The sequence below is a fragment of the Danio rerio genome, chromosome 6 (assembly GCF_052040795.2).
Source record: "Danio rerio strain M-AB ecotype USA chromosome 6, GRCz13ab, whole genome shotgun sequence".
Lineage (NCBI taxonomy): Eukaryota > Metazoa > Chordata > Actinopteri > Cypriniformes > Danionidae > Danio > Danio rerio.
The window spans coordinates 54,375,199-54,400,770 of NC_141026.1; the positions used below are offsets into that span (position 1 = coordinate 54,375,199).

Consider the following 25,572-nt stretch of genomic DNA (forward strand, 5'->3'; position numbering starts at 1 on the left):
GCGAGTGACTCTGCTGTTCTGATGCAGTTAGGGAGTTCATTCCACCAACTGGGCAGATTGAGCGTGAGCGTTCGCGAAAGTGATTTCTTCCCTCTTTGGGATGGAACCACGAGGCGACGTTCATTCACAGAACGCAAGTTTCTGGAGGGCACATAGATCTGCAGAAGTGAGAGCAGATAAGAAGGAGCAAGGCCAGAAGTCACTTTGTAGGCAAACATCAGAGCTTTGAATTTGATGCGAGCAGCAACTGGCAGCCAGTGCAAACGGACTAGCAGCGGAGTGACATGTGCTCGTTTAGGTTCATTGAAGACCACTCGTGCTGCTGCATTCAGACAATTCCTTTGTCTTCATGCTTGGTTTGTGCTTTGACATGCACTGTCAACCCTGGGACCTTATATAGACAGGTGTATGCCTTTTCAAATCAACTGAATTTACCACAGGTGAACTCCGGTTAAGCCGCTGAAACATCTCAAGAATGATCAGTGGAAGCAGAATGTACCTGAGCTCAATTTAGAGCTTCACGGCAAGGGCTGTGAATACTACATGTGATTTTTTTGTCATTATAAGGTATTGTGTGTAGAATATTGAGGAAATAAATGAATTTAATCCATTTTGGAATAAGACTGTAAAATAAAAAAAATGTGAAAAAGTGATGCGCTGTGAATACTTTCTAGATGCACTGTAAACTCTCCATCAGCTGCTGCACATAAACACACATCCAGTGTTTGCTGTAAAAGGGTTTGATCTGTATTCACTAGGGCTGATGTGGTGTGTGGAGGAATAGATCCATACAGAAGTGTTTGTAGTGAATAAGGTAGAGATGTTGTGCTCTGTAAAGCGTGTACTTGAACTGCTGACACTGCTGAAGATAACACAGCAGATATGCAGCACGCAGCGCAGTGGAGGATCAACTGAAGGAGGAACGCAATGCTCTGTGTTTTCTGGATGTTTCCCCTGTGGCGCTTACTGATGCTCTCTGCTCCAGTTTACCACTGCTGAAAATCCCAGAGGATTGAGCTCTACACATCTAACTGATCTTTACATGCAGGAGAGCTCTCCCAATCACACTGCATATAACCTGACTTACTATAGAAATGAAGCATACAGTACATTCAGATGCATTTACCTTTAAATAAAGGCCACCATTAGAATAGACCAGACTGAAAAAATCAGTATTAACTACTGTCATGCAATAGTTTATTTAGTTCATTCATTTTCCTTCAGCTTAGTTTCTTATTTATCAGAGGTTGCCACAATGGAATGAACTGCCAACTATTCCAGCATATGTTTTACGCAGCAGCCAGACGCCCTTAACAGTTTTGTTATTTGCAAGTGTTTTCTGTTTATTTACCATTGTGAATTGCATTATGGGATGTTGGTCTCTGCTCTGTCAACTTTTGATGTTGGAAATCCAACTTTTATTGACATTTTAGTTGTTTAAAATAACATAATATATAAGAAATACTATAAAGAAAAATAAGACTGTACTGTGATGCTGGATTGGATTAAAATACATTGATTTGTGTAGATTTTCATTTATAATAATTAAATAAAATGCTTCTATATTTGCCTATGCCAGGTTTGATTAAATTAAAATACGTAGACTCACCATTAAACAGAGCAGCAAAAAAAAAAAAATCACCAATTAAAATACAATTAAACATTCCATATCATCTCCTATTGTGGATGATTACATTGAAATATGTGGATCTACTGTATGCGAAGCTGCACAGTTTTCATTTAAAACTTTCATAACCTATCATTTTTAATGTTTAATCTACTGAATATAAGCCATATTTACAATAAAAAAAATATAATTAAATTTACAAATATACACGTTTCATGAAATAAAGACACAAAAAAGTACAAAGTGAAAGATGTGACACGAATATAAAAAAATATATATTAAAATGAAATATTATTTATTAGCCGCTGTCAAGCTTAATTAGATAAAAAAAGAAATCAATGAGCTAAAATAAAAAATATATATTCTGTATCAGTCGCTGTCAAGCCTGATTTGAATAAAATTAAATTGATAAATATATGCTAAACATTCTCTATCACCCACTGTCATGCTTGAATCTTTTAAAGATTTTTACAGTAATCAATGAGCTAAAATAAAATAAAATATTCTGTACAAGTCACCGTCAAGCCTGATTTGATTAAATTAAAATTGAAGAAAATCAACATGCTAAAATAAAATAAAATAAAATAAATTAAAGTGCTAAAATAAAATAAAATAAAATATTCTGTATCAGTCACTGTCAAGTTTTATTCTATTAAATATTTTTACAGAAATCAATGAGCTAAAATAAAATAAAATATTTTGTATACAGTTGAGGTCAGAATTATTAGCCCCCCTTTGAATAAAAAAAAAAAAAGAAAAAAGATATAATATATATATATAAGAAAAAAAAAAAAAAAAAAAAAATATATATATATATATATATATATATATATATATATATATATATATATATATATATATATATATATATATATATATATATATTAATATTTCCCAAATTATGTTTAACAGGGCAAGGAAATTTTCACAGTATATCTGATAATATTTTTTCTTCTGGAGAAAGTCTTATTTTGTTTTATTTCGGCTAGAATAAAAGTATTTATTAATTTTTAAAACACCATTTTAAGGACAATATTATTAGCCCCTTTGAGCTATTTTTTTTGATAGTCTACAGAACAAACCATCATTATACAATAACTTGCCTAATTTCCCTAACCTGCCTAATTAACCTAGATAAGCTTTTAAATGTCACTTTAAGCTGTATAGAAGTGTCATGAAAAATATCTATTAAAATATTATTTACTGTCATCATGACAAAGATAAAATAAATCAGTTATTAGAAATGAGTTAATAAAATTATTATGATTAGAAATGTGTTGAAAAAATCTTCTCTCTGCTAAACAGAAATTGGGGGAAAAAACAGGGGCTCTAATAATTGAAGGGGGCTAATAATTCCTACTTCAACTGTATGTATCAGTCACTGTCAAGCCAAATTTGAATAAAAACAAAATTGAGGAAAATCAATGTGATAAAATAAAATAAAATAAAAAAATCTGTATCAGCCACTCTCAAGTCTGACTCTATTAAAATCAAATTAACAAAAACATTTGAGCTAAAATAAAATAAAGTTAAATTAAATTAAAAACATATTTCGTATTAGCCACTGTCAAGCTTGATAAAATTAAAAATTGACAAAAATATGTGCCAAAAAAATAAACAAACAAACAAAAAAACAAGACAAACCAAAACAAAAAAAAAACAAAACAAAAAAAGACAAAACAAAAAAAACAACACAAAGAAAAACAACACAAAAAAAGACAAAACAAAAAACAAAACAAAACAAAAAACAACAAACAAAGCAAAGCAAAGCAAAACAAAATAAAACAAAACATGTTTTATGGGACCAGACAGGTCAATCACAGCTACTCACCCTAACATTCAAAACCTTCTCAATATAAATGATCACATCCAATCAGAAGCTAAATCCCACATCAACACAATCACAGACAATGAAGTCACAGCGCCACACTCACCGTCATGATTGGCATTCCCAAGCGTCCAGGGCTCATCGGAGTCAAAGTGTGTGTCTCCACCGATGCCCGGCCCGGGAAAATAAGCATGCGCTAAAAACCCTCCCTCTCCATCAAACGGAGAGCTGTCGCCGTGAAAACCCGAGGCAAAGAAGATCATGATGTCGGCCTCTTTGCCTTCGTTCTTGATCTCCGAATAGGCCACTTCCTGAAAGCTGAGCGGTGTCACCGTCTGCCACACGTCGAACGCCTGCCGGATGGCTCTCTGCGTGTCCTTCTCACCAACTTTCGGCGTGAAGTTATGGATGCTGGAAACAGGAAGAAGAGTGCACAATACTATGTCATGTAAGGAATAAAGTACATCCAGGCGGTTGTTATATCTTCAAGTCTCAATTGTTAACTTTCTTTCCAGTCTCATATTAATAATATATAAGCTTCCCATTGAAAATCAATTAGCTACAATGGCTGCTTGAGGGTTCTAGCTTTAGACTGAGGTATAGTTTATCAAGATTACTCATGTTCTTTTTGGTGAAATCTATTCGCAAGCACTGAAATGTGCAAAAGCAGCACCCCAGTGCATCCAAGTCCTGACGCTGGCTAAAAAGTTTAAATATGGTAAACACAAAAGTTTAACTCTAGAAGGTTTGGAAAATGTGCCTATTTCCAAAAAATTTGGTTAAAGCCTTTACATACAGTCTTGTATCTTTTTCAATTTATCTCGTTTTCATTTGCTTCAAGTCTAAGTTTGTAATGTTGTGGTTTACCTCTTAGCTTGATGGTTTGGCTTGTAATTCTTTAACAAAAACTTTAAGCTTTCAAAAACAAGTTTTAAGTAGGCAGTGCATTTCAAGCAATCTTTTTACCGCTGTGATGAAAGTAGAGATGTTGTTTCGGTATGAATTAGCTCTGAAGCGGATGCTGTTTGAGTGCACAGCGCTGTGCTGTTACATAATAATTAATCTGCATAAAAAAAAATTCTTGAATATAGGGCAAAAGTTAAACCAGGCCAGACACCGAAGGCAAAAGCAGATGGCTGTCTCTGGCATACAACTGTAGGCACTCGTAAGTGAGAATATCATCACATCTGATTAACCAGAGACCGAAAACTCTGCATTAGATGACTAACTGAAATTAATAGAGCTTAAAAACAGACGAATGTTTGCAAATTATCTAAATGCGTTCTTGTTTATGCCAACAGGAATGCACCGCAACTAAACTGTCCCAAATTTCCTACAGTTCGGCTCATATATGCTCAATCTGCATCATAGAGACGGGAGAAATAGTTTAATGTCAAAACATGCCTTTTCCTATCTACCGAGGTTACTGCATCTGTTGTACAGCTTCTTTTTGTCTGTACATTAAATAAAGGGTCCTGCTTTCTTCTTGACCAAACAAAATGGCAAAATAATAAATTAGTACAGGCACAGTTTTAAGAAATAGTCATATAAATATTAAAATTTTTTAATATTTATTCCACATTTTTCGAGTCTTGGACTTGTGTTATTTTGATGAATCCCTTACCCAAAGAGCACCGACACATTAATTAAGCTACCCCTGAGCACTTTTTGTTTGATTTTGAATAAATTATTAATTCATCCATTTTTTTACCAGCTTAGTCCCTTTATTCATATGGGGTCACCACAGAGGAATGAACCGCCAACTTAAGGCTGATTTATACTTCTGCGTCAAACGCCGTAGCCCTTCGTTGTGGCCGTCGGCGTCACTGACGTGCACTTCTCAAAAAGTGTAACTACACGTCGCAACGACGCGTAGCGCAAGCTCTGTGATTGGTCGGCTTGATAGCGCTGACGAGTCTGGGCGGGACCGAGAGCCGCGTGATTGGTGCGAGCCTGATGGAGCGATTGTTTACAAGTGTGGAGTCCCGTGAAGGAGCTCCTGATGGAAAGTTTTGTTTTGTGTTTACCTCATAGTTACAGTTGTTGCACGTCCGGCGGTTCCTGCCTCAAAATGAGCGAGTTTGAGCCACTTGTACATCCCGGAAGTGTTCAGGAAAAGCAAAACAACAGCGAAGAAACTCGACACAGAGGAACATTTACACCTCACAGCCAACTAGCGTTTTGAAAGTGTTAATGCAGACCAACAGAGACAGCGCGCAGAAGTATAAATGCACAGCTACGTGGGTTACGCAGGTCACTTGACACAGAAGTATATACCAGGCTTTATTCAGCATATGTTTTAACGCAGCGGATGCCCTTCCAGCCACAAACCAACACTGAAAAATTCACACTCATACACTCTTGCATTTACACTCATACACTACAGCCAATTTAGCTAATTTAATTCACCTGTATCTCATGTCTTTGGACTGTGGGGGAAACCGAAACACCCGGAGGAAACCCACGCCAACACAGGCAATACATGCAAAGTTATCGTCAGGGTGGAGTTAGTTGACTTTTTGTTTATTATTTTGGCTTTGCTCAGCCCTGAAGCCATTTTGTTTACACTCCTATTCTTTGTTTTTTGTTAATACAAACTTTTCCCTTCTATTTCTCACAATTAAAAAACCTGAAGGTTATTAAAATCATACCCAGCTAACTGTTTATTTATCTATTTTCTTTCACTTATGTTTCAACAGCTCTAGACATTTGCGGTCATGACAACATACATTAGTCTTTTTTTGTAGAATATCCATTGAATTATACTATTTATAATAAAAGAGATATGCCTTAGGTTTCAACCTTCCAGTTTATGGTTTAGAACTATAAAATAACTAGGCTAAGTGTGTTTTGGGGGTAAATAGCAAAGAAAACCACTCAAGGTATCAGCCAACATCTACTTCTGTCTGTGTCCTAAAAACAAAAGCACTATCACGGCTTGAGGGAAGGATTTTACCTGTGTCTGTCTGAAACATTGCACAAGTGCCGTGTGTTTCAAAACTCACAATGCAATATGCACTAACATAATTAAAGGTGAGAGTATAAATACACTCCGCAGGCCTAATGGGTCGCCATTAAATAGAATCAAATCATGTGCGGCTAGTTACAGGTGTTATAGAAGTTTTGGAGCTCTTCCCTGAAATGAACTACTATAGTCATTCATCTAGACGAGTCAACAAATTCATATAGAAATCTTATACATGAAAATAATTGGAAATGGAGTTATATATGAATATATATATATATATATCTTATAAATGGAGTTTTTTTTTGATGGAGCATAGTCTATATAGAGCAGGGGTGGGCAAACTCGGTCCTGGAGGGCCGGTGTTCTGCACAGTTTAGCTCCAACACTAATCAAACACACCTGCTTATTGACCTTATTCTAAAATGCGGAAGTGCGCCTGTTTTCGCGATTGTCTTAGAACTTCTGATTCAGTCGCCTATGGGAGAAATGACTAGGAATAATAAACAGCAGAAAATGGTCAAAGTACTTGCTCTACAAACAAATGTTTGCATGACTATACAGACCAAGTAGAATAATATAATAAGAAAATATCAAATTGCAACATCAAGCAGCGTAACGAGCAGTTTTTAACGTCAAAAAAGGAATGGAAGTGAATGTGACCGGAAGTCGCGAGACAAAAAGATTCAAATGGCAGCTCCTGCTCGTCGGCGGAGAATAAGGTGAATAGATTTCCATTGATCTTGAAGACACTGATAAGCTTGTTTAGGTGTGTTTGATTAGTGTTGGAGCTAAACTGTGCAGGATACCGGCCCTTTAGGACCGAGTTTGCCCACCCCTGATATCGAGCATACCTGTATATTCATCTATGCATCGGGTAAGCTTTGCTCTGAACATGTACTTTACCTGTATGTGATTTTTTTGTCTCTCCACTTCTGACCGGTGAGAGCATATCGTTTATTTCGCCTCCGCCGACTGATGTGAGGGTGATCTGGAACTCCACACCGAGGTTTTCTCATCCACCTTGAAACAAAGAACCGCAAGGGAAAAACTTTTACGTTTTGGGCTACATCGTTGTTTATATATATATATATATATATATATATATATATATATATATATATATATATATATATATATATATATATATAAGGTCTTGTGAAATGGCCAAATTAGGACGTGATAAGTAGGGTAGGTTGTTACTAACTCGATGGTTGTTTGGTCGAGGATTCCTGTCACTGGAATACCGTAAAACCGCTGCATGGCAGCGACCGCCGACTGCATGGCTTTCTCCGATCGCAGGTCTGATGTGCGGATGTCATGAGGGAGCAGGTAGCCATAGTTCTTCAGCCATGTCTGCAAAGAAAAGAGAGATTTATATTAATTTTAGCATTTAAAGAATCATCTTTTATAAAAGTCATAGCGTTATAATTTTCAGCTAAACATACTGTTTTGCCCGACCCAGGCTCATTCTGAAAAAGTACTCCTATACATTTCTGATGAGCGCCAAATACGTATCTGGCGGTACTGTTTTTGCAGTTTTTGTTTTCGTGAATCCACCAGAGGCCGCTGTGTACACTTTTTCAGATCTCAAATTTCTCTCACGAGTGCCATTCACACCTGCTGTTCTCGTGTAAATCCACCAGAGGCCGCTGTCTATTGACTGACTGACTGACCGATCAATTGACCCCTCCTTCTTCCTTAACCTTATCCTATTCCTTATCCAACCAATAGTGTTTTCAAAAGCAACAACTGACCCACCCATCCACTTCCCTAAACCCAACCGACAGTTTTAAAAAACAATCCAGAAAAAGAAAAGCCCTCACTTGATTTTCACCACGTTTACAGATTTTACCACATTCTCACCCTATTATTTACTTGTTTATTTATTTTTTGGCTTTTGTTTTTGTTTTACCTAATTCCTGGAACCGTTTTTCACCAGACTCGAACTCTGCATCTCAAGTCCGCCGACGTACAAGGCAAGCTACTTGGATAAACTGGTCAAACAGCGGGAAAGCAATTCATATGGAGGTAAGCTCTCAGCTGGTAAGAGCGAAAAGGAACAGCATCATACCTCTCTCTAGCATTAGTTTCAAAGACGAAATGCAGCCATACGTACTTTTGGCTATATAATTTGTGATCTCCAGAAATGTATATAGGCCTACATTTTCAGAATGAGCCTATGTTGCAAGTTCTGCATCAGCAACTTCTCAATAATGAGTCATAAATGAATAAAGAAATTCTTTAAAGTTTCAACTAAATAAAACACAAAATAAAAACAGCCCATTACTCTGAAATGTTTTAAAAACATAAGTCACTCTATTTCATTTATTCATTCATTCATTCATTCATTCATTTTCTTTTCGGCTTAGTCCATTTGTTAATTAGGGGTCACCACAGCGGAATGAATCCCCAACTTATCCAGCTTATTTTTACGCAGCGGATGCCCTTCCAGTTGCAACCTCTCACTGGGAAACATCCATACACACTCATTCAAACACATACACTTTGGACAATTTAGCTTACCCAATTCACCTATAGCACATGTCTTTGGACTGTGGGGGAAACCGGAGGACACGGAGGAAACTCATGCCAACTTGGGGAGAAATTGCAAACTCCACACAGAAACGCTGTGAGGCGATTGTGCTACCCACTGCACCACAGCGTTGCCCCACTCTATTTCTATAACCCAAATAAAATGGCCAATTTCTATTGTAAACTTGTGTACTTGCACCAAACCTTTCAGGAACATTTCAGTTTTTTTTGTTTTAACCATAACCAAACCACAAAATGCGTATTTTTTATTGATACAGTGTCTGTTACATAAAAAATAGATTTTTTTCATGTTAAGCTTGTTTTGTCAACATATACATTTAGCAAAAAAAAAAAAAAAATTCTCAAAAGTGTGTTAAATGGGAAAAAAAGACCAAATATTGTACATCACATTTTTCATAATATTATTTCAAGAGTTCACACTTAACTGATGACTGATTATAAAGCGTGTTTGGCATGCTGTCCTGGGAGAAAGCTCATAAGATCCTCGAGCCCGGGGCATCCTCCAATTTGAAGGGCGAGAGGGGAGTTTGAGCTCTGGTAGGTCTCGAGAACTCCCCTGCTTGTGAACGTGCTGAGTTATAACTACCTAAGAGTTTGTTTAAGATGCTACTTTGGAGTAGTCAATTTACTTATGGCAGGAGTCACCAATCTCGGTCCTGGAGGGCCGGTGTCACTGCAGGGTTTAGCTCCAACTTGCCTCAACACACCTGTTGGGATGTTTCAAGTATACCTAGTAACACCTTGATTAGCTTGTTCAGGTGTGTTTGATTAGGGCTGGAGCTAAAATCTTCAGGACATCGAACCTCCAGGAACAAGTTTGGTGACCACTGACTTAGGGTGTATATTTTTGGACGGGAGGGAATCCGGGAAAACATGCAAACTCCACATAGAATTGGCGACCGGCCTGGTGAGGGGCCAAACCAGCGGCGTCCAGCTTTTGCAGCTGGAAAGGCATCTGCTGTGTAAAACACATGCTGGATAAGTTGGCGGTTCATTCCGCTGTGGTGACCCCTGATCAATAAAGGGAAAGCGAAGGGAATTGAATGAATGGGCCTTAATGATCAAACACGTACATAAAGTGCATGTTTACGGAACAAAACAATAGGAAAAAAAGTAGTGCATTGGAGAGCAAAAACACACTCTGTGTGAACGAACCCTAACGATACTTTTTCGATATACTATGCAGCCCTGGTAAAAATAAAGCTGATCTTATATAGAGCACGGTCCTCCTCATCCTCTCGTTCGCTCCTCTGTCGGCTTTCATCTCTCCCTGCGGACAAGCCTGATGGAGGACTAGTAGGCAGAAGCCCTCGTTTTAAAGCACTCTTTAATTGAGCTCATGGCTTGCAGTCCATTTTCAGCATGAATATTTTAATGCAGGAGTTTCTGCTCCTTTGCTCCTGCAGCGTGAAGCTGGAGCGTCACAAACACAGAGTCAATGCCTTCCAATGGAAATCAATCTTTGGGTCGCTAGACACACTTCAGCGTTTCTATATCTGAAAGAGCCATGTAGAGTTCATTAGAAATAAAAATAGTGCTCTCCTCATACTACCGGTGTGTGTTATTATGAAACTCCGGCTGCTTTGGGATTTATGACCTATTATATCATTAAAACAAGCAACAACTAACATTTAAGGAAAGGATTTAGATTTAAAGACCATTAAAAACAACAAGCAATCACATAGAATACACTAACAATCCTTTAATTAATATATTAACGGGATAGTTGACCTAAAAATTAATATAATTTTCTACATTTACATGTTTTAAGCCTTTAAGTGTTTCTTTCTTCTGTTACAAACAAATGCGATTCAAATGCATGAAAATAATGTAGACTCACAGACAACATTAGCATTATTTAGCGTGTTGTAAAAGCTAAAATCAATGCTCAATCAAGCTATCTTTAATGTTCAAATGCAGTGCATGAAAATAATGCAGACTCATACACAACATTAGCGTGTTGTGAATGATAAAATCTATGCTGAAATTAAGCTATTTTTTTTACAGTTCAAATGCAATGCATGACAATAATGCAGACTCATACACAGCGTTATTTAGCATGTTGTGAGTGCTAAAAACAATGCTAAAATCAAGCTAGCTTCACTGTTCAAATGCAGTGCATGAAAATATTGCAGACTCATACACAACATTAGCATTATTTAGCATGCTGTGAATGCCAGAAATCAAACGTATTGTGTTGTTCGATGTTCAAATGCAATGCATGAAAATAATGCGGACTCATATAGCCTACCCCATAAGCATTATTTAGCATGTTGTGAATGCTGAAATCAAGCTAGATTCACTGTTCAAATGCAACTCAATAAATTAATGAAGGCTCATACACAACATTAGCATTAGCATGTTGTGAATGCTAAAATCAAGCTTATCACGCTCTTCACTGTTCAAATGAGTCTGCATAAAAATAAAGCAGCCTCATACACAAAACTAGCATTATTTAGCATGTTGTTCTTGCTGAAATCAAGCTATTTTCACTGTTTAAATGCAATGCATGAACATAATGCAGACTTACACATAATGTTAGCATTATTTAGCATACTAAAATCAATGCTAAAATCAAGCTATCTTTAATGTTCAAATGCAATGCATGAAGAAATGCAGACTCATACACAACATTAGCATTATTTAACATGTTGTCAATGCCAGAAATCAAACTTATTGTGTTCTTCACTGTTTAAATGCAGTGCATGAACATAATGCAGACTCAAACATGACAACGCTAGCCTTATTTTGCATATCCCGAATGCTAAAACTTAAAACTTCATATGGCAGCAGCGAATACACCCTTCTTTGACACGGCTGCTCAGCCTCCATGGTAACAGAGGCTCTGCACGGCCCCCTGGGAAATCGTACCCATTAAATAATTCACCAGTGCTGTTACTGGTGCCGTCATTATAGCATGGCACACAGCGAAGTCTGAAACCAGCGCTAGACCCAACAATACAAGTATTCATCGGCTTTGATGAATCAATGAAGACTCTGAGATCTGAAGAGCACAAAAGACTGTGACAGCTCAGCTCCGGGGAAGAATAGGCCTTGTTTAAGCTGCAGGACTATTTCCGTTCTTGCACTTCGTAGGATTCAGAGGAACTGAGTTCAAAGTTAGAAGTCCACATTTCACTGGAAATACGAGTGATGAATTATTCTTGTGAGCGGCATTGACGTCACGAAGGGATGAAGTAATAATATAGAGATGCTGCTGCTGGATCATGTTCATCATTCTCAACTTGACTTTCTAAAACATTCAACTTCAGAATCATGTTCATATGATGATAATAATAATAATAATAATAATAATAATAATAATAATAAAAATTCATTCTCTTTTAAGCTTAGTCCCTTTATTAATCCGGGGTCGCCACAGCGGAATGAACCGCCAACTTATGCAGCATATGTTTTACACAGAGGATGCCCTTCCAGCTGCAACCCATCTCTGGGAAACATCCATACACACTCATTCACACTCATACCTACTGCACCACCAATAATGGCAAACGTCACAGTGTAAAACCAAATACACTGTGACTAACAAACACACATCATCTTTGTAGTGTTATCTGTATTGTGCATGTGTGTTTGTGTAATGTGTATATGTTGTTTTATTGTCAAGAGTAGCATTGTGTTTATGTAAAAATCCCACTTCTGACACCAACTGTTACGATAGACCGGGTGGATGGAGGCGTGGGTAGTTGTAGGAGAAGGTTGTATAGTGCGAGAGATTGTTTAACAGATTTGTTCATAAACAAAACATAATAGTTTTATAACTCATTTCTAATAACTGATGCTTTTTATCTTTGCCATGATGACAGTAAATAATATTTGACTAGATGTTTTTCAAAACACTATAGTATTCAGCCTAAAGTGACTTTTAAAGGCTTAACTAAGTTAATAAGGTTAACTAGTAGAGTATCAAGGTGAATTGTTTTCTAAAATTGATTAACTGTGATAACTGTGGCTGTTTATTGTTGTCACTTATCGGTCCGGGTTTCTGCAGGTTTCTTTAAGTCAAATATAAGACTTTTTAAGACCCTTTTAAGACCTTATACAGGGCTAAACATTAAAGATTTTTTCTAATGGCCTAGTTACTTCAGTAAACAGTTTGTGTATTAATGGAAGATCATGTAAAGGGATGTGTTGCCTTAGGTTTCTTTCATTGCTTAGGGAATTTTATTGGGAGAATTTGCAGTAAACATGGCTAACAGATGTTGTGATTTATATCACTTGCAATAAAACATATATATATATATATATATATATATATATATATATATATATATATATATATATATATATATATATATATATATATATATATATAAAGTTTTGAGATGGATTACTGGGGCTTGGGTAGCTTTACTTGGACATAGAAAAATTAAGACCTGTTTAACATGATTTAAGACCTACAACAAAATATTTAGGTGAATTTAAGACTTTTTAAGATCTAAACTTTTGTTTTGTAAAATTTAAGACATTTTAAGACCTCGCAGACACCCTGATCAGTGAACAGTGCAAGAGTGTTAGAACCAATCGCAGCCTTTTCTGTTGAGTTTGTGACTAATCATAGGCGTTTAACAACTCGCTTAAAAACAGTCAAAAAGCAGGTGAGGTAATATTTACTTTGTTTATTTGCTTTAAATGCTCATGCTGTTCTGTACTGTACTTTAGTTTTGTTTGATACACTCAAAAAGAGTGTTTTTTTCGAACAGGTCAAATTAAAGGTACAGTTCATTTATCTGACTGCTTGTATTAAAGGGCAACATTATATTACAAATACATTCATTCATTCATTCATTCATTTTATTTTCGGCTTAGTCCTGTTATTAATGGGGTCGCCACAGCAGAATGTACCGACAACTTATCCAGCATATGTTTTACGCAGCGGATGCTCTTGCAGCTGCAACCCATCTCTGGGAAGCATCCACACACACTCATACACTACGGACAACTTAGCCTACCCAATTCACCTGTACTGCATGTCTTTGGACTGTGGGGGAAACCGGAGCACACAGAGGAAACCCACGCAAACGCAGGAAGTACATGCAAAATCCACACAGAAATGGCAACTGACCCAGCCGAGGCTCAAACCAGCGACCTTCTTGCTGTGAGGCGACAGCACTACCTACTGCACCACTGTGTCGCCACTATTACAAATACATATTAAACGGATTCATAATTTATAGATTTTAATACAAGAATTCTTGTGCTGTGAAGTAAACTGTAACATTGTGTCTGGAAAGCATTGTCGATGCACAGAGATATCAAATTGAACCGAATCAATGGCATTATAATCTTAAGCGAACTGAACTGTAAGACCAGTGGTTCACACCACTATTAACTACAGGCAAGTTAGAGTAATTAGGCAAGTCATTGTATAACGATGGCTGGTTCTGTAGACAGTCGAAAACAAATGTTGCTTAAGGGGGGGTAATAATATTGACCCTAAAATTGTTTTAAAAAATGAAAAACTGCTTTTATTCTAGCCGAAATAAAACAAACAAGACTTTCTCCAGAAGAAAACATGCATTCATTGATTTTCTTTTCGGCTTAGTCCCTATACCAGAAGAAAACATATTGTAGGAAATACTGTGAAAAATTCCCTGCTCTGTTAAGCAACATTTAGGAAATAATATAAATCTAAAAAGACGTGAGTGTTTATTTATGCAACTGTAATGGATAAAATCATACTAAAACAATAAATACATTGCTAAAAAACCTTTTCTACTTTTCTTCCACACGACATCCCAAAACACTGAAAAATACAGGGTTCCACACAATTTATTCATGTTGTTCTAACACAAATTGATTAAGTTAACTTAACACTTTTAACAAATTTATGTGGATTGAACATAAAAAAATGAAGTTGTCCCAATGAAATCTCAAGAATTGTGTTGTTTCAGCTTGTTTTAATTAAGTAGTTTGAACAAGTTAAAAAAAAATTTTTTTGAGTGCATGATCAATTCTGAGTGTGCCTCACACAGGTGAGTGGGCTTGACAAACCACCTGTAGAAAACGCATTCTTTGCCAGCTTTGCACATTTGCACCACACGCTTTCTTACAATCATTCATTCATTCATTTTCCTTCGGCTTAGTCCCTTCATTTATCCTTCCAGCTGCAACCCAGTACTGGGACACATCCATACACACTCATTCACACTCATACACTACAGCTAATTTACTTTATTCAATTCACCTAGCGCATGTCTTTGGACTGTGGGGGAAACCGGAGCAGCCGGAGGACACGGGGAGAACATGCAAACTCCACACAGAAATGCCAACTGACCCAGCCGGGACTCAAACCAGCGACCTTCATGCTGTGAGGTGACAGTGCTAACCACTGAGCTACCATGTCATCCTTTTTTACAATACCTCTCAAAAGTAAAAACAAAAATCATTGTGCATTTATAAAGTGAGCTTCACACAGGTGAGTGGGCTGGACAAACCACCTGTAGAAACTTTTCTCTCAAAACAAACAAACAAACAAACAAACAAACAGACAAAAAACTCCCTCCTTACTCTAGCAGTTATTGCTTTTCTTCTTGTTGAATCGCTGAATGCCTCCTCAGTTGTAAGTCGCTTTGGACAGGAGCGTCTACTAAATGACTAAATGTAAGTGTGATCTGTAGTGCAGCATTATAGAATATTACAGGGTAGATACAGTATCATGCACTTACCGCAGTGTTACTTTGACATTATTACTGGCTGTAAAATTGTGATCACAGCCCATGTAATTGGCCTCTTTGAAACACAAGATGTTCAGGTCTTATGGACTCTGCTTTCTCACAAATGTGTGCTAATGAGTGGGCAGTTACAAAGGAGTTGGGCTTTCTATCGAGAAGACAGTGTATGTGTGTGTGTGTGGGGGGGGGGGGGGGGGGAGGGGATGTTTAAGCAATTGTGGCCATTGATTGGATGCTGTTGCTTGATGATTTTTTTTTATCTTGAGCTTCAGGGTGAAAACACACGTCACATTATTACTGGGATCAATACAGGTTCAATTCATTGTAGTGATATTACAGTGAATCACTTAAAGGACGCAAGTGTGAAGACAATAATGCAAATTTCCTGCATCTGAATATGCTTATTTACACACCACAGTAGCCTGTATGTAAGCTGAGTGGTGTATATCCACATTGACAGGATTCATAATTATTTAATCATTATTATTATTGTTTCTTTATTTAAATAAAAGTTGCATATCAGAATCACACAGAAAAACATCACAAATCATTCATTCATTTCCCTTTTTCTCTATTTCAGGGGTCGCCACAGCGGAATCAACCGCTAACTATTCTAGCATGTTTTACGCAGCGGATGCCCAGCCGCAACCCAGTTCTGGGAAACACCCAGTACACTACGGCCAATCTAGTATATTCAAATCACATATAGCGCATGTGTTTGGACTGTGGGGGAAACCAGAGCACTGGAGGAAACCCACGCCAACATGGGGAGAACATGCAAACTCCACACAGAAACCCCGACTGGACCAACCGGGAAGGGAACTAGCGACCTTGTTGGGTACACCTTACTAGTACCCAATTTTGCCTTCAGAACTGCCTTAATCCATCGTGGCATAGATTTAACAAAGTACTGGAAATATTCCACAGAGATTTTGCTCCATATTGACATGATAGCATCACGCAGTTGCTGCAGATTTGTGGGCTGCACAACCATAATGCCAATCTCCCATTCCAACACATCCCAAAGGTGCTCTATTGGATTGAGTTCTGATGACTGTGGAGGCCATTTGAGAACAGTGAACTCATTGTCATGTTCAAGAAACCAGTCTGAGATGATTTGCGCTTTCTAATCAAGACTCATCAGAGCAGGCAATGTTTTTCCAATCGTCTATTGTCCAATTTTGGTGAGCCTGTGCGAATTGTAGCCTCAGTTTTCTGTTCTTGGCTGACAGAAGCGGCATCTGGTGTGGTCTTCTGCTGCTGTAGCCCATCTGCCTCAAGGTTGGACGTGTTGTGTGTTCAGACTCAGTTGTAACGAGTGGTTATTTGAGTTACTGTTGCCTTTCTATCAGCTGGAACCAGTCTGGCCATTCTACTCTGACCTCTGGCATCAACAACGCTCTTGCGCCTATAGAACTGCCGCTCACTGGATGTTTTCCCTCTTTCAGACCATTCTCTGTAAACCCTAGAGATGGTTGTGCGTGAAAATCCCAGTAGATCAGCAGTTTCTGAAATACTCAGACCAGCCCGTCTGGCACCAGCAACCATACCATGTTCAAAGTCACATAAATCACCTTTCTTCTTCATTCTGATGCTCAGTGTAAACTGCAGCAGATCGTCTTGAGCATGTTTGGAAATTTGCATTAACAAGCAGTTGGACAGGTGTACCTAATAAAGTGGCCTGTGAGTGTATGACAACCTCTACTGCTGAAAACCCAGAAATGTAAAAAAGGTCTATATTTTTGTCACCAAACATCTTTAGAAATAGAAAGATTTATACATTGACATTCATACTGATACAAATATAAAAATTTTCAGGTTTTTTTTCATTTCAGTTTGCAAAAAAAACATTCCTCAAGAAACATGCACTTCTATTATCAGGTAACAAACGTGAATATTTGTTTTATAATTTTAAAGTTTCAGTTACTGTCAAATAAATAAATAGTAGTTTTCTTCAAAACTAAATATTACATATTTTTTACAATGCAAAATAAATATTTGTAATACTCTGTAACATTATGTATTATTCTTTTTAAATAAACCTATAGTCATATTGATGCAAACAGAAAAGGAATCACAGATTTTATTTTCAAGCTGCATTTCTTTCCCCAGTCAACACACTGAGCCGCAGCGGGTGATGCCAGTTCAAGTGTCACATCATTACCCAAACCTGTTTACCACATCTTTCCCTCAACATTCCCTGTCCTTCACGATTATTATACATTTACAAGTAGCACAGGGGCCAAACAGACGGAGATAATGACAGCACTGGAGAGGCAGACGGACAGAGCGAAGAAGAAGAGGACAAAGAAAACAAACAGAGCGAGACGGAGGAGATGAAGATGAGCGAGTACAGTAGATGGAGACGTGGGGGAGGGGAATCAGACAAAGAGCAGCTCCTCGTGTTCATATCACACACACACACACACACACACACACACACACACACACACACACACACACACACACACACACACACACACACAACCACAAATACACAAAACCACAGCCATTACAGATGCAGTGATAATTATTTCTGTAACACCGACATAATATTCTCAAACCCATTGTTAACTGTATGGATAATGCAGGCAAGCCACATATCAAAAGCAACAGCCTTGTGAAGCACTTCAGCATATTTCAGCATACAGAGGACTTATTATGATTAAAACAAGGAACGCTGCAAAACTGGTAGACAAATGGCAGGAATTAAATATGAAACTTTAACATGAGGTAGACAAAAACATGTAATATTTAAAAACATCTTTACTTATAACTTAATATATAAATGATACCTGACAAAAGTCTTGTCATTGATCACAGTTATAAGAGCAACAAAATAATACCTTGACTTCGTGGTGATCATTTGGAAAAGTGGCAGAAGGTAGATTGTTCAGATCTGTTATCGCAACTATATCGCAATCATCACAAATACTGCAGAAGACCTATTGGAACCCGCATAGACCCAAGATTCTCACAGAAATCAGTCAAGTTCGGTGAAGGAATAATCATGGTTTCGGGTTACATTCAGTATGGGGGCGTGCGAGAGATCTTCAGAGTGGATGGCAACTTCAACAGCTTGAGGTATCAAGACATTTGTGCTGCCCTTTACATTACAAACCACAGGAGAGGGCAAATTCTTCAACAGGATAGCGCTCTTTCTCATACTTCAGCCTCCACATCAAAGTTCCTGACAGCAAAGTAGGTCAAGGTGCTACAGGATTGGCCAGCCCAGTCACCAGACATGAACATTATTGAGCATGTCTGAGGAAAGATGGAGGAGGAGGCATTAAAGATATATCCAAAGAGTCTTGATGAACTCTTTGAGTCCTGCAAGAACGCTTTCTTCGCCATTCCAGATGACTTTATTAATAAGTGATTTGAGTCATTGCAGAGATGTATGGATGCAGTCCTCCAAGCTCATGAGAGTCATACATTCATTCTGTTTCCACTGCAGCATGACTTTATATTCTGTACTGGACGTTATTTCTGTTAAGTGACAAGACTTTAGTCTAAGCAAATTCAGACCTTACTGTCCTAATTAAATCATTAAAACTCAAGACATGATCATGTTTTATTTTGGTTAAATAAGCGTAATCTAGAGGCCTTTGCCTTTCATATAAGCCACTTCTGATACCAAATGAGCAAGTAGAAGTCAAGTTATTATTGGTTCATCCTAAAACTTGAATAGTCGACAAGACATTTGTCTGGTAGTGTACACTACTACTATAAATCAGATAGCAGATAAAGTATTGTTTGTAAATCGTATTAAACTATTGGTTTTGATGTAAACGTACTGACTGTCTATCGGTTGTACTGTACACATGTTATTATGGTGCATTGTGGGATTGACCGAGTGCACCTCAGAATGCACAGTATGATTTTGGACAGCAAAATAATGGTGCTCTGCATGCAATGAAAAATCAATCTCAGCCTTCCTATAATGAAGTACAATTGAAGTCAAAATGATTAGCCCTCCTGTGATTTCTTTTTCAAATATTTCCCAAATGGTGTTTAACAGATCAATTTTTTCACAGTATTTCCTACAACATTTTTTTTCTTCTGGAGAAACTCTTATTTGTTTTATTTCGGCTAGAATAAAAGCAGTTTTGATTTTAGAATGAACATTTTAAGGCTGATAATGTTATTTTAAGCTATATATTATTTTTCAATTGTCTACAGAACAAACCATTGTTATAGAATAACTTGCCTAATTACTGTAACTTGCCTAATTAACGTAATTAACCTAGTGAAGCCTTTAAATGTCACTTTAAGCTGAATGCTAACATCTTGAAAAAGATCTAGTCAAATATTATTTACTGTCATCATTGCAAAGATAAAATAAATCAGTCATTTGAAATGAGTTATTAAAACTATTATAATTAGAAATGTGTTGAAAAATCTTTCCGTTAAACAGAAATTAGGAAAAATATACAGGGGCTAATAGTTCAGGAGGGCTAATAATTGTATGTGTACTAGCAATCATAGAGTTTTTACAACATATAAAGAAGCTGACAACATCCACAACCCAAAAATGGATATAAATAGCCCAACAAAGGCAATGCACCATTCGATTTCAATTCAAGTGGTGATACTACCGCAGCATTTGTGTGAACTAATTAGGTTTTTCTCCGGTCTTGTGATTTTTTTCCCTCTTACTTTTAATTTCTCCCTCAGCATGTGGTCTCCTGAAGAGACATATTCAGGACGAATTAGACTTTTATGTGTGGAAACTGTGCCATCCTTATTTAGTTCCCTGCATCCACTGCACAGTCAAAGCGAAGACTGTTTTCTCTCTCCACATGTTGTAAATCACAAACACAAAGATAAACACCAAAATTAAATACAGCTACAAGAGCAAACATAATATTTAATAAAGGAAATATCGTCTTAATCCTACAGTGAACAGGAAACCGTATCATAATGCCGTCAGGAGGGAACAAAGCAAACAGAAAAAAGCACAACAATAGCTTCTTTTCGCAGGCTTCTCGGCATGAGGTTCGCTGGGGACTAAAGTGTGTGTTTCAGTCTATACTTCACACACTCTGAGCCTCTGACACGCTTTAACATCCTTTAAAGGGTACGTGGTGGAAAACAGATCTCAGAGTCAGAGTCAAAAATTAGGGCAAGTAAATATTACATTTTCATTCCCACACAGACAAATCCTCTGGTGTTTTTTAACCTTTGCAAAAATAACTGACAAAGAAGTATTGAGGTGGTGTTACAGTAGTGGTCTATTTATATATATATATATATATATATATGTATTTGATTATTCGATTCATGCACAAACTCAGATTATTTACCCTAAGGGTCTTACAGAAAATATGGCATTTTATTTTGTATTTGTATTACTATGCATATTAATATATTTGGTATACACAGACAAAGCCTCAGATGTTTTTTTTGTGGGTTTATCATTGTACTCTGATTATAGTATTATTGGATCATTCTTTTTATGCACAAATTCATATTATTTTCCCCAAACTAGGGCTGCACAATATTAAAAAATCTGATATTGCGATATTTTATTCTTCTGCGATAAATATTGCGATATAAACACAATTTCACAAGATGAATAGCTCAGTTTGAGAAGTCTGGGGAGTCTAACAGTATTCAGGTACATTTATTCATTCATTCATTTTCGGCTTAGTCCTTTTATTAATCAGGGGTTACCACAGTGGAATGAACCGCCAACTTATCCAGCATATGTTTTACGCAGTGGATGCCCTTCCAGCCGCAACCCAGGACTGGGAAACACCCATACACTCTCATTCACACACATACACTACGGCCAATTTTATTCATTCATTCATTTTCTTTTCAGTTTAGTACCTTTATTAATCAGGGGTCGCCACAGCGGAATGAACCGCCAACTTATCCAGCATATGCTTTACGTAGCGGATGCTCTTTCAGCTGCAACCCATCACTGGGAAACACCCATAGACTCTCATTCACACACATACACTACGAACAATTTTAGCTTACCCAATTCACCTATAGCGCATGTCTTTGGAGCACCCGGAGGAAACTCACACGAACACAGGAGAACATGCAAACTCCACACAGAAATGCCAACTGACCCAGCTGAGGCTCGAACCATTGACCTTCTTGCTGTGAGTCAACAGCACTACCTACTGCACCGCCTACGGCCAATTTAGTTCATTCAATTCACCTATAGCACGTCTTTGGACTTTGTTTAAAATTATCTACCGTCGGGCTAAATAAATAATCTTGTTTTCACTTTGAAATGTAAATATTTGGGCTTGAAACAAGACAAAAAAATGTTTTGGCAAAATTTTTTTAAATACAGTAATTTTGTGAAGTTTATTTATAAACTAATTTCGAGAGAAACGTGTGCTTATGATTGTTTGCGGCTGGTCCCGCATCATCCAATTTATGATTCATCAATCAGATGATTCTTAATGAAATCACAAACAAATCGTTGCTTGTTCACGTGAGTGACAATCACAAAGTATGAACTATCAAGGACGCGATATGAGAGAATCGCTAATGTGTCGCTAAATATCTGGAGCTGTCTGCGATTCAAATCATGCCGTGAAAGGAGTTTTGAATGAAAATAACATCGGTGATCGCCAACAGCCAATGAGAGGGCAGCATCCACTAGTACGGGTACCTGCAGGCCAGCAGGAGGTTTGGGGAGAAGTTAAAAGGGCTTATTTTCAATTTATTTGGACTCAAGAAATGGAGGAAAACCTAGTGTAAATTTGGCAGGGGTGTCAGCATAAGTCACTATAAATACTCTAAGTTCCATATAACAGCCATCTTTGTTTTGAAGAATCCCCCTTCCACCCCAACTCCTTCTCCTTTCCTAGACGGGTGGCAAGGTGGCCCAGTGATTAGCACTGTTGCTTTACAGCAAGAACGTCACTGGTTCTAGTCCTTACCAAGCCAGCTGACATTTCTGTGGAGTTTAGACGTTCTCCCCATGCTCATGTGGGTTTCCCCCGGGTTTCTCGGTTTCCTCCCACCATATCCCCCTTCCACCCCAACTCCTTCTCCTTTCCTAGACGGGTGGCAAGGTGGCCCAGTGATTAGCACTGTTGCTTTACAGCAAGAACGTCACTGGTTCTAGTCCTTACCAAGCCAGCTGACATTTCTGTGGAGTTTACACGTTCTCCCCATGCTCATGTGGGTTTCCCCCGGGTTTCTCGGTTTCCTCCCACCATCCAAACACATGCAATTTAAGTCAATTGACTAATCCAAATTGGCACGATAGACATGCTCCTAGTAAGTAGTTACCTCTTAAGAGCAATCACTATCTGAATTTTAGCTACTATGGCAGGAGAGTTCTCGAGATCTACCTGAGCTCAAACTCCCCTCTCGCCTTGCAAACGGGAGGGAGCCCCAGACTCGAGGATCTTATGAGCTCAGGGCTCTCTCCCGGGACAGCATGCCAAACAAGCTTTATAATCAACCATCAGCTAAGTGTAAACTCTTAAAATACCATTCTGTAGCTCCTGTTCAACTATAATTCAGACTCAACATTGCAGATCTTGCGATGTGACTGTTGCAGATGTGCACATTGCAATATTGATGCTGAACCGATATATTGTGCAGCCCTTCTCCCGAGTCTCTATTGTACAGTAAGTGTGTGCAGTTCCTTACGGGAAACAACCACTGAGCATTTATATTCAAATCCAACAAACTGGAGGGGCTTAACTGCTCCTGTGGCTAAAATTAAACTGTCAGATGGAGACAGCGATCTAAACTCGCAGCTTCTGCGACTCCTGACGTGAAGGTGAAGAGGTTTCGCTTCTCCACAGGCCTCTACGCTCAAGACAGAAATCCATTGACCGGTCTGAAACTAAACTAAATCTGATTGGAAATCCTATGTGATGTATATCAATAAATGAAAGCATCAAAAACCTCCATTATGCCTTGATGACAGGCCATGAATTAGTAGAAAAATAATGCATAAACCGTAAAACAATTAATCTTGCAACATTACATTTTATTCATTTATTCATTCTCCTACGGCTTAATCCCTTATTATTTATAAGGGGTCACCAAAGTGGAATGAACTGCCAACTATTCTGGCATATGTTTTACGCAGCAGATGCCCTTTCAGCCCCAACCCAGTTCTGGGAAACATCCATTCACACACACACTCATACACTACAACCAATTTAGTTAATCCAATTCACTTTACCACATGTCTTTGGACTGTGGGGGAAACTGCAGCACCCGGAGGAAACCCACACGAACACGTGGAGAACATGCAAACTCCACATAGAAATGCAAACTGACCCAGCTGGAACTCGAATCATCAACCTTCCTGCTGTGAGGCGACATTTCTAACCACTGAGCCACCTTGTCAGCCGTTAACCAAAAATAGAAACTTTTATGCTGTGTTCACACCAGACACGGAACACACGGATAAATCGTGCTAACCGCACGTAAATAGCCGCGTGAACATTTAAGTTTACTCGCTTCATTTCGCGCATCAAACCCCACTTCGTTCGCGCGTCAAATTCACTACAGAACAGACGCGGATTCGCGTGATGGGCAGGGCTTCTGTCTGCCCGGTGACTCTAGTTTCGTTGCTAAATGGCTAACATGGATTTTATTAAGAAAATAACAGTGTTTATGTGCTTTATGAAGGTTGAAAAACAGTGTTGATACGTTTAGGGCCGTGTCTGAGTCAACTAGATCCTTTCAGAGGTGCATCCAGCTCTATGAGCTCATAAACTCCTCCAGAAACTTCTTTCACTTTCAGGGGTGCTTCTGACTGAGCCCAGCCCAGTTTGATGCACTGTTGTCGGTGTTGGCTGGAGGATTTCCCCCGAGACACTAATGCTGCGTTCACACCAGACGTGTGTCAAGCGCAAGTGATTTACATGTTCAGTCAATGCAAACGCGCGAATAGACATCCTGCGGTGCGATACGCGCGAATGGAGCGACGCGAATGACGAGAATTGCGCGGTGCGCATGGTGCGAATGGCGTGGCGCGAATTTAGTGTTTTGCGCATTTGACGTGCTTAATGCGCGTTTCGCGCGAATTACTCGCGTTCGAAAATCTGAACTTTAGCAGACATTCGCGCCGCGTTAACCAATCAGGAGCTTGCTCTTGTGGGGTCGTGATTGTGACGTATCGCCTGTTGTCGATGTCCCAGGGGAAATCCCCTGGCAGACACCGACAAGAAGTTCATCAAACTGGGCTGGGCTCAGTCAGAAGCACCGCTGAAAACCTCCATCAGCCAGGTTCAGTTTCTGGAGGAGTCTATGAGCCTAAAGAGCTGGATGCACCTCTGAAAGGATGTAGTGGACTCAAACAAAGCTCTAAACGTATCGACGCTGTTTATCATCCTTCATAAAGCACATAAACACTGTTATTTTCTTCATAAAATCCATGTTAGCTCTTTAGCTTTGAAGCTAGAGTCACGGGGCAGACAGAAGCCCTGCCCATTACGCGAATCCGCGTCTGTTCTGAAGTGAATTTAACACGCGAATGAAGTGGGGTTTGACGCGCGAATGAAGCAAGTAACCTCAAATGTTCACGCGACTATTTACGCGCGAATAGCGCGATTTATCCATGCGTTCCGCGTCTGGTGTGAACACAGCATTACAACAGGTGTACGTCACAATCACACGCCCCCAAGAGCAAGCTCCTGATAGGTTACTGCGGCGCGAATGTCCGCTTAAGTTTAGATTTTTGAACTTGAGCGATTCATACCACGCCATTCGCAAGTATTGCGCCGTTAGATGTCTATTCGCGCATTTGCATTGACTTAACATGTAAATCACTTCCTCTTGACGCGCCTTCCGCGTCTGGTGTGAACACAGCATGAAATGTTTGGAACCACATGAGTAAATAATGAGTACATTTTTATTTTTGGGTGAACTATCCCTTTTACACTGATGCTTACTGTCAGTAGCA

At 38.5% G+C, this 25,572-nt stretch overlaps 1 protein-coding gene across 1 annotated transcript in view; it reads right to left on the reverse strand.

Annotated features, from left to right (window-relative positions):
• Positions 1–25,572, reverse strand: part of mmp24 (matrix metallopeptidase 24) — a 71,758-nt gene that overhangs the window by 38,236 nt on the left and 7,950 nt on the right. The window contains exons 2-4 of the mRNA XM_087258060.1: positions 7,628–7,776; positions 7,327–7,443; positions 3,562–3,866 (exon numbers count right to left, since the gene is read on the reverse strand). Coding sequence (XP_087114186.1) covers positions 3,562–3,866; positions 7,327–7,443; positions 7,628–7,776 — 571 coding nt within the window. The remainder of the gene's footprint in view (positions 1–3,561; positions 3,867–7,326; positions 7,444–7,627; positions 7,777–25,572) is intronic.